The sequence below is a fragment of the Mya arenaria genome, chromosome 11, assembly GCF_026914265.1.
Source record: "Mya arenaria isolate MELC-2E11 chromosome 11, ASM2691426v1".
NCBI lineage: Eukaryota > Metazoa > Mollusca > Bivalvia > Myida > Myidae > Mya > Mya arenaria.
The window spans coordinates 16,698,946-16,715,682 of NC_069132.1; the positions used below are offsets into that span (position 1 = coordinate 16,698,946).

The 16,737-nt window shown below is 37.0% G+C and overlaps 1 protein-coding gene across 2 annotated transcripts; it reads right to left on the minus strand.

Annotated features, from left to right (window-relative positions):
* Positions 1–5,146: 5,146 nt before the first annotated feature.
* Positions 5,147–16,252, minus strand: LOC128208898 (transmembrane protein 260-like). 2 transcript variants are annotated; one of them, XM_052912589.1, is made up of 20 exons: positions 16,181–16,252; positions 15,829–15,924; positions 15,043–15,146; positions 14,208–14,239; positions 13,855–14,006; positions 13,133–13,307; positions 11,853–11,966; positions 11,124–11,309; positions 10,888–10,928; positions 10,513–10,596; positions 10,241–10,346; positions 9,892–9,965; positions 9,606–9,687; positions 9,228–9,358; positions 8,077–8,131; positions 7,608–7,759; positions 7,200–7,379; positions 6,837–6,890; positions 6,018–6,111; positions 5,147–5,700 (listed from the first exon to the last, which is right to left on the minus strand). In XM_052912589.1, coding segments are annotated over exons 1-20 (2,157 nt in total). In that variant the 5' UTR covers positions 16,183–16,252; the 3' UTR covers positions 5,147–5,457. The 2 variants fall into 2 exon arrangements, with proteins under 2 accessions (XP_052768549.1, XP_052768548.1); XM_052912588.1 differs by having other exon boundaries at positions 15,043–15,149.
* Positions 16,253–16,737: the final 485 nt, after the last annotated feature.

Below are 16,737 nucleotides of genomic sequence, written 5' to 3' on the forward strand. Positions count from 1 at the left end.
TCTCATTTGCCAATCTAGTATGTCACTACCAGGAGGAGTGTAAGGTGTGTTATATAGAATCACAAAGCCAGGGTTTATTGGCGGACTCGAGGCTTAAATCTAACCAGAGGAACTATTAAACGTTGACCATTGAACTACAATCACTACACATCATGACGTCAGTAAACAACGCCACACGGTTAACTGTACAAAAAGCGGTATGCAAGAAAAAAGAAAGCATGTGTTCTGGTCCGAATAATAAAATGCGACCCGAGGGCACGTGCGAAAAATTGTCGGCCAAGATCCGGACACGACCACAAACAAAGTATATTCATATGATATGGACCACACGCTGCAACGTGACCACTTTTTGACATTGACCTCCAAGGTTGGGTAATGAACGCTACACATCGGTGAATGTATATACCAAGTTATTACAAAATGTTTGACCAGGTAACCGTCCAGACACGACCAAACACTCGAACGTTTACACGTAGTTTTAGTTTGATCTATATTCATGGTCATGAATGTGACTGACCTTTAAGCTGGTGATGGGCGTCTTTCACGCTGCACGTCTCGATGTGCTATACGTTCGTGCAGGAACACACACATACTATTTTCATAAATATAAAAAGGGTACCATGTGTATGTTGTTATCCTTCCAGGTAAGGGTGTTTTTCACATAACGTTTGATTTCAAAATACCCTAAAAGCGTGGTAAACGGCTGCATTGCGGACAGACGTGCCGTCATTAAACAGTGTATGACTTCGACGTCACTTCCTTTCTATGGTTGTTTATTAATTTAAGGAATGAATTGCGGGGTTGATGTCATTATCGGGGTATGAACGCAATTGGGTTGGTCAATGTGTGTGGAGTCCGAAGGACTCCACGCGTACTTTGACCAACCCAATTGCGTTCATATCCCCATAATGACATCAACCCCGCAATTCATTCCTTATATTTACACCAATAGTTCATTATTTCATTCAAGAATTGTTAAAAAAAAATACTTCAGTTCATTTAAGAAAACCTTTCAGTAATCCGTTCTTACCCATTCTGTAAATAGAACGACCCGACTATAACCGGAAACATTTTTTTCAAATGACGTCACAATAACGCGGGAAAAGATCAACCACTTGAAATCACTTTAAAACGTAAAATTACCACAATTCTGATACCAATATATTTAAAATATAATAAACTTACACTTTTAAAAATGTTGATCTATATTTTACGGGACCTGCAGACACAATACAACCAATAACAAGATCAATAGCTTTCATGTATATTGTTATGCAATGAATTACGATCCGAACATATCCGAAGATGTTGCGTTCATCGAACGCAATTGCCGAAAGGCAGTTCATTTAAGGAACGGAAGTTGAGGTGTAAATATATACTGATGAAGGCGTAACGCAAATATTTATATAGAAGTTTAAAAAAAAACGCGTTCGTGTAATTTTTACATATTATTATAAATTATATAAGTATAGCGCAAATGCAGAGACGTTTTAAATGCGCAAATAATGACAACGGTCCATTCGACGTGTTTACGTCACAATTGCCACGACGTTGTTGCTTGTCAGCGTTGGACGATAAGAACAGCCAAACACACGAAAAAAAACCAGCAAAAATGACCAGTGATTATTTATTCAGTAGTATTAAAAGGTAAACCAGTTTGATTTTGGCATTGTTCAGGATAAGATTTCAGTACAATTGTTAAATACCATCAATATAAACAATTATTTTCATAAGTATAAACAATTGCCTGCATGTGATATCCGAGATTGCAAGATAGCTTTATTTTTAAAAATTATGTGTTGCGTTTCAATGTGTGATTTAAATTTGTACTCTTCTTGTTAATCTAAACTTTTAAAGCAACGTCGCAATTTGTAAACTAAACATATCAGTGGTTAACTCTTCCAATATCAAAAAACTGTTTACGACAATTTCTATTACAATTTTCATATAATTGATTTTTTTCACCTGCCTTGATCCGGAACTAAGCAAGATCCAGAATACCCCCAAACAACTGTATGCTATAACAGTATATCAAGCTTAAGCAAGTTCAGCATTTTTTTCAAATATTTGCCGGTACAATGGATGGTTGGTTGTTGCTATGTTGTTTTTGGTTTGAGTGTGTTTTTTTTCTTCCTTTTGTTGGCATTTTAAATCAGATTATATTCAACAATAACACCACCCACCACAATTATTTATTTCCTGCGAGGCCTTTTCAGTCAAACGAGGCGTTCGTCAAAAATCGTATACGCCATCTTGTTCATGAGATGACGTCATAAAACGGTAGTATAAAGATTAGTGATGTCATTTTAACCACGGTTGTGGGGACGTTTCAGGGATTGGCCAATGTTGAAGAACATAATGGCTACATTTGGAGGTTGGCCAAGGTTGTTTTTGTCCTAATCGTCAGTAAAACTTGATTTTATTGGACTGGTTTGTTACATTCTGAATTGTATATACAGTTACCAGATGGTTGAACGAGTCAAGATCACGCTTACGGTTCAGAGATACATCGACCCGCGTATGGAGGAGCTTCTTGCCAACTTCCAGTTGGGGGTTAGCGGCCCCAGCCCCATACTCGGGAGCAGCGACCCTGAGAAGGCCCGCCTCGCGTGTTATAAAGGCGAACATATCTGGCGGGTGGATTTCTGGTAAGTTGTTCCAATTTTTTAAACTAAGAACTGAACTGATGGACTATGTACAATAATTATTTATGAGTTTAAACAGCAATGATATTATAACTCCTACTACGATTAATACCATTACATACATGTATCACCCTACTGTATGTAATCAAGGGTTCCGGTAAATTTCGTGTTCGTGTACCGCTGGGTGGAGCTGTCTGTCGGCGCTTCCGGTATGGACGTTTATGAGATCGAGGTTGGCAACTTCCGGCGCGTGGTCGTCGGCACAAGGCATATGGAGGTGCGCTGCAGATTCAATGTCCCCGGTGGCACGTGGAGAGAAGGTGTGCATAAATGCTCTTTTTTATAAAGTAATAACTTACCATTGTTTATTCAATATATACGGGCTTGTTTTGTTATTCGCAAATTGTAGAGCTTTAAATACAATAATTTTTTTTTAACTTGTAGAAAATGACGTTGATGGGATCTCCATCATTGTAAAATAGTACTTCTCATTTCTAGGCGGTGACTATCCGCGGTGGTTCCACACATTCAGCGGGCGTCGGCGGCCCGGAGAAGACCCGGTTCCGAAAGTCGGATTCAGACATAGGCCCCGTCTGTTTTTGCCACCCCCTGCGTGGATGACCAATGCCGACTCTGTAGACGAAGTTCCAGGGGAAGCCGAGCTGCCGACACAACGGTATGGTAAAGATGAAGCGCAAACTCCCTCAGCTGACGATCCCCATAACCAAAGCAAGAAATCTTTAGAGAAGCTAAGTTCAGGCAGTATCTTATCCACCCAAAGCGGTGAAATGAATTCGCTTGCAGATAACGCAGAAAAGGAAGTAGAGCAAGGTTCAACCACCATCAGTGAAGGTCTTGAAGCAACTGGAGATACTTTGGCGTTAACCAGGCAACAGATGCAGCCTCATAACACAAAGTCAGGCTATGCCGGAGCACCTGATGAATTTGTCTACAGACCTGTACCAACTGCGGAAGCGCTTCACCGGTACAAGCTTCAGATTTACCATGATATACATCTGGAACCAGGGGAATACCAGCATATGGCGGCATCTCAACAAACTACGTCGGCCCGATCTCACCAACCGACCGCGATGCCTCACCAACCGATCACGATGCCTCAACAAGCGATGACAGTAGCCCAGCAACCGGTGGCAGTCCCTCGCCAACCATTGGCAGTACCTAATGTAAGCCCACATATGGTCAATCATACCAGTAACACATGTCTTAGAGCTTGTGACACAGAACACGCGGCGGCCGTTAATAGGGATGAAATGACGGTTCTGCCAGAACAAGATGTTGCTCATTATCTTAAAGAAAATCAGGCAAACTAGAGGCGGGAAAATTGCGCCATAGTTCCTATCGGCACCAGCAATGATGAGATCTGGATGCTGCTCACAATATTCTTGACCATCATGTTTGCCTTTGGTCATCTTTTCAAAGCTCTTGTTAAATTGCGTACATAAAATTTATTTAAGCGCTAGTTTAAAGAAACAGGAAACGCATGAACTGTTCACATAATTTCGTATAGTAATACAAAGTATTCAAATTATATCAGTTGTTATTTGCGTTTATCTTTGACAGCATAATTGTTTATTGAAAATGGCATATATTTTTGCAATCGCCTGACTAAATCTTGTCAGCAAAATAACTCGAGAACGCTTTGACCTATGACCGGGAAACTTCACTGGTAGGTTGCACTTGTCCAGTAATTGCCCCTATTGTTCCCCGGTAGGTCATTTAAGGGTTTTGAAAACTTTGTCCGCTCAGCAGCTCAGGAATAACTTTACCAAGAACCATTCAACTTCACATGTCAGTTGAACTGGACTAGATGGTGTTTTTTTAGTATTTTTTTTTGGGGGGGGGGGGGGGCGTCAGTAGGTTAAAGTCAGGGTAACCGCTGATGTTGATTAGAAACGTATATACGCACAAAAAAATGGAGAACGATTTGACCTAGGACCATGCAACTTGACTGGTAGGTTGACATTGACATGCAGATGACCCCTACTGTTTTGTGAATGTGTAAATCAAGTAGATCATGTGTAGCAATGTTTGGAAACATTGTGGCTGCAGAATATATTCAGGAAATGTTTGACCTATGACAATAAAGATTCTATGATCAGATGATGACCCAAAAATATAATAGGTGTCGCTTAATAGCTACGCATATCAACCCTTATTGTTTTTGGTGTTTGTAGATTGAAGTTGACTTCAAGTCCATTGTAATTGATTTTTTCCTTAAATTATCTTTTACTGCAAACTACCATATGTTTCTGAAGCAGCGCTCAAAAGAAAACCTTTTTTACACACATCTGTTTTTATTGCATTGGCTTCTCTTCTTTGTCCAACTACTGTTTGAAGAAAACACAGGCTGTTTAGACTCGCAAATAGGATTAACATATTTATGTTGTCAGCATTAAAAATAGATAATTACATGTTTAATGACATGTCACTTGATATGAACTTCAGCTTACATCATACACACACAGGCAAAATAACATGTATACACTCCAAATGTTTATTCAGAAAATTATGTCTATAAATATGAAATGCATAGAAAACAATCTATTTCATTATAAAAAGGTTTAAAAACAATAGGACTATCAAAATATTATAGAGGATAGAAAAGTTCATAATGTAAAGTACATCTAATATCTACAACAGGCACCCATAGAATATTGCTAATATTGTAAAAGTCATATAATTAAGATCTACAGAGGATATTGCATAAAACTATCACAGACAACAGATAAGAGATAATAAATTGAGCAATTTAAAATTTTAAATTTAATTGACTATAACCCACTGCATTGTTCTACTTTATAACACCTATAAACGTTTTCAAGTTTTCCACAGACTCTCTGATGACTTTAGCATCCTTGTCATGTGGGTTTTTCTTCAAGTTCATTTCAAAGTGGAATATAGTGTCATTGAGCAGCTGTGCCTTGGAGTAACCATGGTCTATCCGGAGTAGTCGCTCACACGCTAGGGCGTAGTTGGTGTGCCAGTAAAATGGAATGGCATTCACAGGGGTTGCATCCACTGCTGCCTTGTAGAACTAAAATCCAGAAACAATTTCAATGGTAATGATTATTTTAGTTTTGTAATCTGATTCCAAAGTAGTATGTATTATATTTTCTGTATGAAATAGCTCAATTTTTTAGTTTTTCTGGATGAAGGAAGCATGATTGTCAAAACCAACAGCAAAAGAACATCGATGAATACGTTTCTTCATATTGACTGGACATCTTTTAATAAACTGTTAAAGAGACAAGATAGCAAGATTTAATGTTGTGTAAGCCATATCTTTGTAAAAGCTTTGAGGTAAATATTTAAAGCATGCCCAATGTTTGTTTGCATATGGCCCTTGTGTACCTGATAAGCCTTGATCATGAGATCGTTGTACTCCTGGCTGCCTTCCTTGTGGTGATTAGTGGCCCGTAGGTACAACTCCAGGGGAATGTTTACCCTGAAACAACACATAACAGCCTCAATACTATTGCTGACATACAAGTATCAGTTTGGATGTTGTCCTCCAATAACAACTACAACGGACCACTGAAGGTGATGCTGTGTTTTTCAATGCACAGAACGTGTTTCTTTTCAAAAACCTGTCACAAATTTTTTTTTAGCACACTTCTTAAAATCTGATAAATTTGATAATCAGGTATGTATTGAGTCGTCAATAACAAATATTGACTATGAAAGAAGGTAGGTGGAATTGACAGGCTGCAACTGACCAATCTGTGTGAGTGTATACACCCCCTGGTGTGTAAAGCACTAAAATGGTCCACTAAACACTTTACTTAAATAATTGATACACAACTTTCAGCAATAATTAGTAATGTGTAGCTGTACAATTAATGTAGGTGGTGGTGCATAAATTATACAATATGCTAAGGGCTATATGCATGACGTAAGCAGCCTGAGTGGTTGAGCTAAATAACCCTGTTATGTTATGCTTTTCATGGGAACGAATTTTGTTTGTTTTTATTAAGCTGAGAGTTAAGGGTTTCACTGTCTAAGTCGCAGACTCGTAAAATAGATCCACAAAAAGACCCCCTAGGAGTCTAAAAGGGCATGAGCATCTAGTAGGAAATTTACGGTAGCCTTTTCAAGGTTCATGAATTAGTACATTGCTGAAATTACTTGCTTAACAAAGGACAGAACTAGATAACCTCTCAGTAAACTTACTTGGCACTCCACATTTCATCTGTAGCCACTCTCTCCCACCCACGGCCATCAAAGCTGAAAACAGTGAGTGGCAAGTGCTAGAGAAACACAAATGACTCATTATTTAGTGTAGAATGTATGCTGATTGGACAGCATAAGCTTAATCAGGCAAAGGAAATGACTAAATGAAATTTTGTTTTCGGAGCGAGCACTAGTAGCTTTTTAATTGTGATACAGTTGTTGTTCCTTCTTTAGCTGTAAAAACAATACAAGTGCACAGCTCAAACAACATGTACAGGTACGACTACAAAACATGCTATTGATTAACACAGTCTGTTTATATTCATTAACTATAGTAATAAGATAACCCTACAATAGTCTTACCCTTGGTAGGTATAATTCCAGCCCTTTGAAATATTTAGAGCCAAGGGCAGGAACTCCTCAATGTTGAGTGGCTTGCCCTTCTTGGTGACCAGGAAACACGGACCATAGGGGAACAACTCATACTCCTGCTTCCAGGAGATTTCTCTCTCCTGCATACCAATACATCCAATAATTGGATACCTGAGGGTTAAGAAATCAACATCATGTTGAAAGCAGAAAAAATATCCAAACATTTTCAGTTCCGTGTCAAGAAAAAAAAAAATGTAGTCAAGAAAACACAACCAATTTAGACCTTGGTTTTGTCTTAAATGATTTCAGAGTAATAGTCATAAATAACTTCAAATAATATATTTCTTATTTTTGTTTGGGTTGACTTTTTCATTTAAATGAGTGTTTGGCTACACTTGCCTGCCGTAGTGTGCATTCAGGAAGGCTCGGAAGTTGAAGACCTGCTGGCCGTTACTGAGCATGCCATTTTTACTATCCATGTGGTGTCCCGGGAATGTCACATTGGGGTAGGCGTGACGCAACCTCGGCACAAACCACTTGTACGACATCAGCTAGAACATTGCCATAGTGTTTAGTATTAAAAATATATTAAAAGTTTTAATTCATTTTTAATTTAAAACCAACAAATAATAAATTTGACTTTTAACAAGTATTCAATTGAAACAATGTTGAGAAAATGAAGAAAATATCAGTGTTGCTATCTGAGACCTTCCTTTAGAATAAAATATTTTGAAGTATCGTATCGTGAACTATACCCCAGGGTGTTTCATCATGCAAGGGTAACATTATCCTTCAATGCCGTTTTAATTCATTTCTAAAACTACAAACTGTATTGGCTGAATAAAACAGAATAGAAACTTGGTGATACCTCTTGGTCTAAGACTTGAACATCAGGCCTATTGTTTTCACACCTGTACATGTATCTGAAACACAACAGGGCTACTTAACATTACTTATCTAGGCTAAATGTCAAAGGCAAATGATCAATACAAATAATGTAGACAACTGAGTAAGATCATATGAGCAATACATCCTGCAACACATAGTTATATTGTAATTGGTAATATATTTACTAAGTGTCATGTTAATATCTTGAATAGAATTTTAATGATAAACAATTTTGATTGATGCTGTCACTCAGAACAGAACAGCTTAATAAAATTGTACAAGGCACTCTAAATTCAATTACTGTGAAATCATTTATATCCGTTGGCATGACATTTCATGCTTTTTTGAAAAAAAAAAGACAATTCCATGGGTAATTAAATTTGTGGATTATATTCTGACTGCAATCCTAAATCGTCTGCAAATTCACCAGGCAAGGATCATGTGCTTTAGAATATCAACATCGTGCAGTTTTATGACACTTTCTACAGTTGTGCAATATGGCAATTAGTGCAGGTAGAGCATTTGTAAATTAAGGGTCATAAATAAAGATGCACCTACATCAAGGATATAAAAAAGTGAAGCCATCGAATGCCAACTAAGCATATTTTGCAAACTATGAAAACAATAGATATCTAAGCATTATTATTTCAGTTTGAAATAATCAATTAAAAATTTGATCAAAGAAACAAAGCCAAGTGCGGACGTTAAAACACACGAGGAGAATTTCAAGTTTCATTAGACATTTTCAAAACTATAGAGAACTACAGAATAAGTATAGATTAATAATCAGCCTCTTTTACAAGTTCTTGCACAGGTGGTTAATAATCAGCTTGTTTAAATGTTCCTGCAATGTCATACAAAAACATCTGAATGCAAATACCAGTAATTGTCTTTTATTTATTATCATGGAAGTTACATGTACTGTAAATAAAATATAACGTATTGATTAATAGTAACAGAAACAATAAGGCACTGTATACTGCGACTGATTTGAATACATGTATAGCCTTTTACATAGTATATTTTGAGAATTAAAGGTACAATTTTCGGTGGGATCTTGAATTTGTGGATTACCTTACCCTGGAAAAGCTTGAACAAAGTCCTTAAATTAACACTATAATATTAGTATACCTGAGAACATTCGAGGGCAGATCGCCCACGGTGAGGACCAGGGCATTATGGGGCATGTTGTTGTACAGTCGGGAACCAAACTCAAGGATCGCAGTGTTCTCATGCTGGTTACACTCACCAAAGTTTCTTTGCTGAAAATTAAAAATATGAACATTTAAAAACCTGCCTAGCCCTATATATACCATTTATGCATAAATTTAAAGTTCTTCAACAGTGTGCTAATCTGTGTATGAATCTAATTTCAATGATATTGTTATTATCATATATGTTTCCTGGTACCAAGTATTAAGTGACCATACACATACAATGTCATGTGTACACAATGTCCATTGCATCCCATTTAATACAAACAAAAAGCTAAAAAATAGGAGCACAAACCATCTGTAGACTGCAGGCCAGAATGGCCACAGCCAGTCCCAGTTTAAAGTGCTTCACAACTGCCACCTTTGTTTCCATAAACCTGTAAAAATACGCTTGAAACTAAGAGTTCATTGACATGGGTTCTGCTGAACCCATACATGTCAGTGGCTTCAAGTATAACTACATGTATATACTATTTAATAAAAATTCCTCAACACTTGATCAATATCTCTGTTCCCAAAAGCAGCACCCTTAGATCTGCTTGTCAAGCCAGCTGTACCCAATACAGAACGCTAGGACTTACTTTTCAAGCCAGCTGTACCCAACAGCAGCACAAAAGATGATCACCATGTCAGCCTGCATCCAGAACCTCTCCACCTACAATTAAACTTATCTTGTTTACCGGTACTTTAAGAAATTCTGGTATGTTTGTATTAATTACATGATTGAGTTACCATTGCTTCTGTTACCACAGAACCTACTAATAAAGTATTGAACAAATATTATTAATTTTAAGAAAGGTTCATTTCATTTCATTATGTTTGCTGATAAACAGCTTCAACATGTCTGATGATACGTAAAACAGACAACCATCTTAGTAAAATATCAAACGACTCCTTAGACACATATTTCACACTCCTCTATCCACTTACCACTCCAAGATAGAGTTTGTTGTCAAGGTCAAGGTTGGCCCTCCAGGAGAACAGACCCAGGTACAACGCTGCCATGGCAACACACACCAGCACTGGCCGCAGGATCCTGAGAAGTGGAGCAAAGGTCATTATCACAGATCAAAAATGTCTTAAAATGAATAACAGGGATCAACACAGATCATTAGTATGCCATATTCAAATTGGGTATATGAAAACCGAATGATATTCTTCCATGTTTCAAGTACTATTGAAATGAGAGAAAACCCACTTACCTGGTCACTGCGTGACAAAGCCCGGCTATGGTTAAAATGACAACCAGCAACGTGAATTCTTGAACACAGTGACCACCATAGCCCCTGAATGGACAAAAATGTAACGAATACTAATGGTTTGTCAATGTTCAGTGTGAAAGCTTCACTTTCTAAATAACGTTTGTAGATATGGAATTCTTTTGGCTTTATATCAAAAAATTTGAATCTCTAATACTCGCCCATAACCTTTATGAAGGAATTAAGTTGATAACTATTTATATATTACTCTTCTTTTTAACTCTTTATTTTCTTTTATTTTTGACTTAAGGCATTCTGACAGGATTGTCTTCTAAATATTTGAAGGAAAAAAGCTTGCAACTGCTGATGATATCTTACCAGAGATTGAACATCAAGCTGCTGCTGGTTTTATTTTGTCCCTATAAAACAAATAAAATGCTATTTTAACACTATGTTTAGAAACAATGAATATGCCTTACACACACAGGCACTGATACTACATGTATGAGTAACTAAAGGGATCAGTTTGAATAGGAACCCAACACACTGCTCAAATATATTGCATACACAGCACACTTACATTGTAACTTAAATCTAAGTAAGCAAGTCCCTACCTTTGCAAGGTCAAATGTCCCATACTCCCTACGCAGGACGTGTGTGATAAATCCCCAGAGTGAAGACTGGTCGCCCCATGTCCAGCGTGCAGGACTATAAGTTGAGGCTAATGGTAGGTAGATGTAGGGTACCAGTCCACACAGGAAGGACACACCCACCTGAACTAGGGTGACCAATGACAGCACCTGGAAAATTATATTTTAGTTTCTATAGATAAAGGAATACAGTACAAATGGGGCCTATGTTCAGAAATTTGTTAGTTAACTATGTTGTTAACGTCAGTTGAGACAAGTGTTCCAGCTGTGCTTGTTTATATTTAAATATATGAGCACATCATGAAATACTTCATGTTTAAAAGTTAACAACGATGTCGTTTATCACATTACCTTTCACAAAGTTCTGGACAATTGAGTTTAAATGTATCATCAGTATCATTTTATTGTACTGATATTCTGAATTATTTATGACTTACACAAATAGCATCAATGTCGGAAGAAAATAAACACAGTTTATGGTGAGTCTGGCAAAGACAAGAGCGAAAGTACACCCTCGTTTTGGTTTTCTTTTGATGTGAAAAGTGGCATTAATAAAAAATAATTATAAAGCAAGAATTATTGGCCTTGCCATACATGTACCTATTGTCTCTTGCAACATGTGTACCAAGTTCCATTTCAATATCTTCAAAAAATCAATGAAAAAAGAACCTGCTACATCTGTACTGTACAGACCTTGTCCCTGGCAAGCTCTGTGAGGACCCAGACAGCAATAACAGCTACATAGACCACCACCGTATGCTGGTTACACAGAGCCAGTCCGCTCACCAACGCTCCTGTACAAGCAACCTGAAACATACATGTGCCATATTCAAACAGGTGAAGAAAGTTAAATTTACATGTAGTTAACAAACAACTTAAATGTTTGTCTAAAGATTGCCAAAACACATATCTTAATGATAAACAATTTCATAATTTGACATCAAAATATGACACAACACTGACATTGGCCTGTTAAACTAAATATAGGGGATAACTATGTGAATGTACTGACACATCTCAATAAAATATTTATAAGAAAAACTAAAGAAACAAGCTCAGTAGCCGAAAGTTTAAACATAAACCCCGTTTAATGGCACAGGGTAAACGTCAAAGACATAAAATACAAAAACAAACAATCATAAACTAGCATAAAACAACAGCACAAAACTCCATAAACAACACAGTACATAAAACTAATATAAAAAAAGAATAGGTGCATTTATCAAGGATTGTTAGGTACCGCCTTGGAACGGTGAAGTAAATTGTAAATTTACTGGGGGTTTAAACCAGTTAGTGTGCACAAACCTCACTCCCGAATAAAGTAAAAACATAAAAGGTAAATCTTAACAAAGTATGCATTAACTTGAGGGAACGTTTTAATAAAACAAATAATAATAAACTAATAGTTAAACCCCAAGTACTTCTATTATTAGGATCTGGCCCCAATTTCTCGAAACTTCTTAAGCTTAACAGGCTTAAGTTCTTTATTTCAAACAGCCAAAATACATACTTATAGTGAATTTTGATAAATGAAAAATAGTTTATTGTGATAAACGTAACGATAATTCAAATTTAAAGGATTAAAACTTTTAAAGGAGTATGTAAAATGCAAAATATTGAAAAATGAAAATAGTGGGTTTAGCTTAATCCTGTTATAAGGGACTTAAGAACTTTCGAGAAATTGGGGCCTGGACTCTATCTGCAGATTAAGGAATACAATTCACAGTACCTAATGCAAAGATAAGGCAATCCTTATGCCAACTTTGTCCATAATACATCTTAAAACAAAAAACTAATGTTATCAGTTATCATTTTGGTTTAAGTTACCAGGACCTTGCAATTCTGTCATCTCTGTAGCTATGCTCAGTTTAAGATGGCAATGTGAAGCATTCTCATGGAAAGCCACAATGAGATTTAAAAGAGCAGCCACACAGGAAACAAGAAAAGAAGATTAAATTAAATCAATCGCTTACCTTCACCCTGATGTGAGATGCAGCCTGCTGGAAAGTGACCAAAAGGTAAAGCAGAGCAGCCACAAACAGGTTGTTGAGAGAGAATACCTCTGTCTGCCCCGCCCAGGTCCATGCCAGGCTGCCAAAAGACCATACAGACGAGCCAAACACTGCACTACTCACACTGCAAGTCTGCCTGAAACAGAAAACAGATTGCATGAATACCCACACAGACAAGCCATACACTGCAAGTCTGCCTGAAACAGGAAACAGATTGCATGAATACCCACACAAACAAGCCATACACTGCAAGTCTGCCTTAAACAGGAAACAGATTGCATGAATACTCACACAAACAAGCCATACACTGCAAGTCTGCCTTAAACAGGAAACAGATTGCATGAATACCCACACAAACAAGCCATACACTGCAAGTCTGCCTTAAACAGGAAACAGATTGCATGAATACCCACACAAACAAGCCATACACTGCAAGTCTGTCTGAAACAGGAAACAGATTGCATGAATACCCACACAGACGAGCCAAACACTGTAATACTCACACTAGAAGTCTGCCTGATTTTAAAAGAAATAAAGAAAATCTTGCTGGGTTATCAATGAGATATTCAATGTTTTTGTTAAACATTGAAGTTAAATGATATGTAATAAAACTCTTCAGATAATAGATATTAGAAAATTTGGAAATCAAGTTCTAAAAAACAGTTGTGAAATGAAGTACCAACCTATAGATGGCCAAGCTGAAGACAAAGGCTGCTCCGGCAGACATTGCAGCATTGAGGAGGTTGACTCTCCAGGCAACAGAACCCATGGGAATCAGCCTGATAGCAAGCCAGGACAGCAGAGTGAAAACCGGGTAGCCTGGTGGATGGGCAACCTGTGGGGTTGGGTAAACGGGCTATGATGGCATTTTTATTTTAGAAATGTTGATTGGCATCTTCGCTCACTTGTAAATTCAACTTGATCAGATATCTGTTTGTGTGCTGTTTCCATCATAGTTTCACATCATACTTTCTTTAAGTTTCTTAACAATTAAAGATTGGAGTAAAGGGTATTTAAACAATTTTAATCAACTTACACCAAGTTCATGAGCAGCTGTAATAAGTTCACCTGAAACAATATATGAAATAATTATAAATAAGGTATGAAAATTAAGAAGGTAGGCAACAAAAATATACAAGCCCTACGAAAAAGGTTTCCTATGGATCAAGTATGTATTTTGTTTTGAAATTCTATCTATGTAAAGGTAATATAACTAGAGCTTTTACATAATGTGATTATTGCCCCCACACATCAAAGTTTCCAAAAGACTGCCTGGATAGAAGGAAAACAAGTGAAACATGTTCAGTTGGCACATTACCCTGACCTCGAAGGTAGGGACATAGGTCTAGTGTGTGACATGTCTAGTGACTGTCCTCAAACTATGATGGTGGTCACTTCTGCCTAATTATTTTAACATCTGAGCTTGTATGACAAGATATGGACCGGACACAAGCTATCATCAGTAAGGCTTATTTAGCAAAACATACTAAATTCAGAAAAATATACTAAGTTCAGATGGTTGCTGTGACCTTGACATCCAAGGTAGGGACACAGGTTTGTGCACGACATAATAATAATTTTAAAATCATAAATTGTATGACAAAAATATAGACTGCACTTACTAGCATCAGTAAGGTTTAAATACCAAAACATACTTAGTTCCAAAGGTTTCTGTGACCTCAACATTAAATGTAGGGACATAAATCTTGTGCCCGATACATTCTCATGCTATGGCGATCGCTTCTGCCAAATTATTTTAAAATGTGACCATGAATGAGAAAAGTATTGACCAGATAAAAACAGGACTGACTTGACTGACCTTGTTAAGCCAGAGTATAAATATAATAATTACATAACTCATCATATGGTACCTGAGTCTCCCCCTGGAATTGACGGATACATGGTATACACATAAACTGCTAGAACAACACCACTGTAGATCCATATGACGCTCAAGTCAAACCATCCTTCAGTGCTGCTAAAAAACAAAACATGAATTTACGGTGAGACAAGAAATGGAATCCCTAATGTCATATTGTGCTGTTTAGAACACCAGCTTCAAAGTTTGACCATTGATCTGAAAGCCCAAATAGTATGTGACACTGTTACCACCTCCCGATAGTGCTCTCAAATTCTGTGAATTTTGAAAAAAGAAAATATGTTATGGCCGAGTGAGACACAAAAAATTATGGAATTCTTTGAGCTGCATTCAATGACCACACAACTCATAATGTGCAACATTTCAAGATATTTACTCATGCTGCTCTACAACTGTGAACACTTCTCTAAAAGTCACTTTTTAGTGAAACCAAGTTACAACAATCCTGAATGCAAGTTATGGCCGAGACACTATTTGTTACTATATTAAAAAAGAAAAACCTATGGTGGTGCATTTACCATCAACTGTGACAATGACCTTGGCTTCCTTAAGCACTACAGACAAGCCTGAGTTCTTACACTACTGTACTGTAGTACAGTACAGTAGTGTAAGAACTCAGGCTTGTTCATCCAAAAGTCTTACAGTTAAAGATGAGTCGATAACTGCTTTGGTATAATATGGCTGGAAATTGGTACCCCACACTAACAGTTAACAATTAACTGGTAGATCATTTTGTCAGAATATTAATCAAATCAAATGTTGCTGACTTCGTAAGTACCTTTTCTCAAGAAAACTTTCATCTGAATTGGACTCTTCTGCACTTTTTGCCTTCAAAAGGTTGTTTTTCGGCATGTGTCCTTTTTTCCCCTTCATCCTAAAAAGATATATCGCTACTGTTCAGTTTCACGCCTGCTTATAAGTTATATTTTACTACAGTCCATATATACTGGACTTCCATGATGTTATTGAATGTCGCGAAAATACATGACAATTACTTTAAAGTTGTGGAACGACGCGAAAATAGAAGACAATCACTTAAAAACTGTCCGCATTCTTTTCCTTGAAAACATTGTTTATTCCAGAAATGCGTTAAGAATATTCAACAATGTGACATATTCGAAATTACTTACATAAATGTTCACTTCTTTCGGTATTTTCTAGCTGCCCATCGATATTATTATTTTATATATATTGTATGTGGAGTTGCTCCCCTTTGATGGAGTTACAAATGGCGCGGTTTTAAGAAATGAGTGCTCAGGCCTTGCAATAAATATTTTTGTCATTTTTTTAATAAAACCTCGGACCGATAGCAATTTAATCCTACTCCCTGATAAAACATTGTAAGTAAATGGTAAAACCTAGCATTTGGAACATGTTCTTCAGTCTTAACCATCGAGGCTCAAGATAGGTGTTACTTTCAGTTGCATGTTATGTTTAAGAAAAGTGCTCGATGTTTTCAAGCAATCATGGTATGAACCCGACCGACCGTATTTTTTTCTCCCGACCCTAATATAATCCCTTTTAAGCCACCATTTTAATGACCAAAAATACAAAAAAATGTCGCCTTTAAAAGGTTATTGTACGGTGTTTGTAACTGTAATGATTCCGAAGAGGAATATTTGAGGAATATTTTTTATGATAATAGATTTTAACCTCAGAATACATACTCTATTAGAATCCCAAGTAT